The sequence below is a fragment of the Petaurus breviceps genome, unplaced genomic scaffold, assembly GCF_028583685.1.
Source record: "Petaurus breviceps papuanus isolate PSGF00001 unplaced genomic scaffold, PetGlider_PUasm1.0 90650, whole genome shotgun sequence".
Classification (NCBI taxonomy): Eukaryota; Metazoa; Chordata; class Mammalia; order Diprotodontia; family Petauridae; genus Petaurus; species Petaurus breviceps.
This window is the reverse complement of record NW_027187299.1, coordinates 8732334-8735075: the sequence shown is the minus strand read 5'-3', so window position 1 is coordinate 8735075 and position 2742 is coordinate 8732334. Positions and strand designations below refer to the sequence as shown.

The window sequence follows — 2742 nt, the reverse complement described above, 5'->3', positions numbered from 1 at the left end:
TAAGTGAACTCAGGGAAAACTAAGGAACTTGCTTTCTACCTGGGCCCTGATCTAGAATTATCCACTTCCGACTTGTAGTAGAGTAGACCCTGCTGAAGAAACTCTGGGTGCTGATGGATGCATCAGCTGCCACATGAGGGAACCAGCTCCATTGAGACAAAGAGGGTCTTCCTGATTCTCTGAGTTTTTCATTTACTAGCTAAGTGGCATAGTGGATAAGAGCACTCAACTTGGAGCCAGAAGGACTGAGTTCAAATCATTCCTCAGAGAGTTACTAGTTGCTTGACTTGGGCAAATTATTGAACTAGATCTGCCTCAGTTTCTAAACTGTAAAGTAGGGATAATAATAGCACCTTCCTCCCAGGATTGTAAGGATCATATGAGAATATGTGTGTGTATAAAATTTTGCAAACCTTAAAGCACTATATAAATATAAGTAGTAGTAATAATAATAATAATTCAAGAACCCTGGGTACTAACTTAGGGGGAAACCTTGCTAGATATTAGTATTGCTCCTTTTCGAAATGATATGGTCCTAGTACCTAAAGGTTTGTTGATTCCCTTTAATCTTAAGGATTACTGATTTACTTGGTGGCTAATCCAGCAAGGGGAGAAGGAGGGGGGAAGCTTAATGTGAGAACAGTGCCTGGTGAGCTTTCTTTTGATCAGACCACAGTGATTGTATGTGTTGGGCTTGTGTCCCAGTGTTCACAATGAAACAGGCTGGAGGTGTCAGGGTGTGCCAACACTGTTGCATCATAAGAGGAGCCCTGGGATAACCCCATGGAATGTATGCAGCCCCTAGGCAGTATTCCTTCCCTGACATGCTGACTAACTGTCTGAGGTGTGGTGATACACAATTCATAATTTCTTGAATCTCTGTCCCAGTGATGCATTGAATCATCAGCTTCAGGGAAAGAATGTGTAGATGCCAGCAGAATGTAGATAGGACTGTCCAATCAAAATGAAATGGAAATGCTGACTCTTTGTTTCTCTCTCTCTCTCTTCCCCCCACCCCATTTCCATGAAAGGTTGGCCTTCGACAGCTGGACATGTCATTGCTATGTCAACTATACTCCTTGTATGAGTCGATTCAGGAATACAAGGGGGCTTGCCAAGCAGCCTCCAGCCCAGACTGCTCTTATGCCTTGGAAAATGGCTTCTTTGATGAAGAGGAGGAATATTTCCAGGAGCATGGCTCACTTCACAATGGAAGGGAGCAAGGTGTCCAGATGGACTTTACACTGCCTGTCACTTCTCTCTCCAACAGCGACTGGATCCTGGAGTCCATTTAGAAGACTTGGAGGAGGGACCCATTTGACTGTAGGGGGTGTGTGTTGGGGGGATACCCTCAGAGTCTCTTTTCCTGTTACTTCTGCCCATTGTTTGTTTCTGGCAGACTGTTAATACCCTCTCCTCTTCCTGTAAGCACTACTTCGGGGGAAAAAAAATCTGTACTGTTGTGCTGTGGAAAGTCATCAGGCCTATTGGGATGGGAGCTGCCAAATTAATTTGAGGGCAGGCCCTTCACCATTGACACGATATGTGGGCGCAGTCTGTCCTGATGGCTAGAATTTCTGCTTTGGCAAACAAACAGGGTCAGAGCAAGATACTTGATGTCCTGTAGTGGAGACTTTGCTGAAGATTTTCATCCCTTTGATGAAAAAAAAAGGCCCCTTCTCAAAATGACCATTTATTGTGGGACTGGCCTGTTCTGTATAGGTTGAAGTTATTGAGTCCATATGGTTCTGTATTTGGGCTCTACCCTGGGTGGGTTGTTTGCACCTTCTTGTGTGCTGTGGATTTTTTTTTGCCTCAAGTTTGCCATGTGTTAAAAATAACATTTTACTGTTCTCTTTTTTAAATACATTCTGCAGCTGTTCATCTCCCTTTTATTTCTGTTTAAATGAGCTTTCAGGACTCTTGGCTAAGTGGCATTTTGTGAACCACATAACTAACTGGCTTACAGTTAACTTTATGAGCCACCTACTGAGAAGTGACCCTTTAAGATAATTTGTGTGCCAATCCACTGGTTCCCAAGATACCACAGGAGGGGAGTCATTCTTTGCTAGTTACATGCAGTTGGAAGGAGATTCATATTAGGTTGTATTTAATAGGAAAAACTGGGGCAAACTGCAATATTTTGTATTACTTAAACTTTTCATTATAAGCTATTGGAAACATTTTTTTTTTAATCTGCAAGCATTATCTTGAAAGTGTAGTTCTAGTATGTTAGACACATGTCAAACTGCTCCCCACAATCAAAAGGATAATTGCTGTTGGCCTTACCATATTTATTAAAGTGATACTTTTAAAAAGCATTCACCTCTGTTATAGTTTATTTAATCTGTGGGTGTATAATGCTGAGTGGTCTGTGAGTGTGTTGAGAGAAAGCAGTTATTTTCTGTTTTAAACTTAGGATGCATTAAAGTGGGTCATGGCAGCACAAATGTAAAAATCATGTCTTTGTTCCCCACTTCCCCTATGAGTTACCTAGGACTTAGAAATAACTGCCCTGGAAAGATGTGGAGGTTTCAGGGAGGGTTGGAATCTTGGCATGATGGGGAGATATGTGTATATACACACACACAGAAACACACATATACATACCTATACACACATATATACACATACATATGCACTTATATACATATATATATAATTTATTTAATTAAATATATGCCAATTACCAAGTAAGAAATTTTTACCATTCATTTTTAAAAATTTTGAGTTCTAAATTCT

General features: G+C 40.8%; 1 protein-coding gene across 1 annotated transcript in view; it reads left to right on the top strand.

The window, feature by feature from the left end:
• The window catches only part of FAM89A (family with sequence similarity 89 member A), an 18708-nt gene extending 16387 nt beyond the window's left edge, over nt 1-2321 (top strand). The window contains exon 2 of the mRNA XM_069064908.1: nt 1032-2321. Within this exon, the coding sequence (XP_068921009.1) occupies nt 1032-1295 (264 nt within the window). The 3' untranslated portion in view covers nt 1296-2321. The remainder of the gene's footprint in view (nt 1-1031) is intronic.
• The last annotated feature ends 421 nt before the right edge of the window (nt 2322-2742 follow it).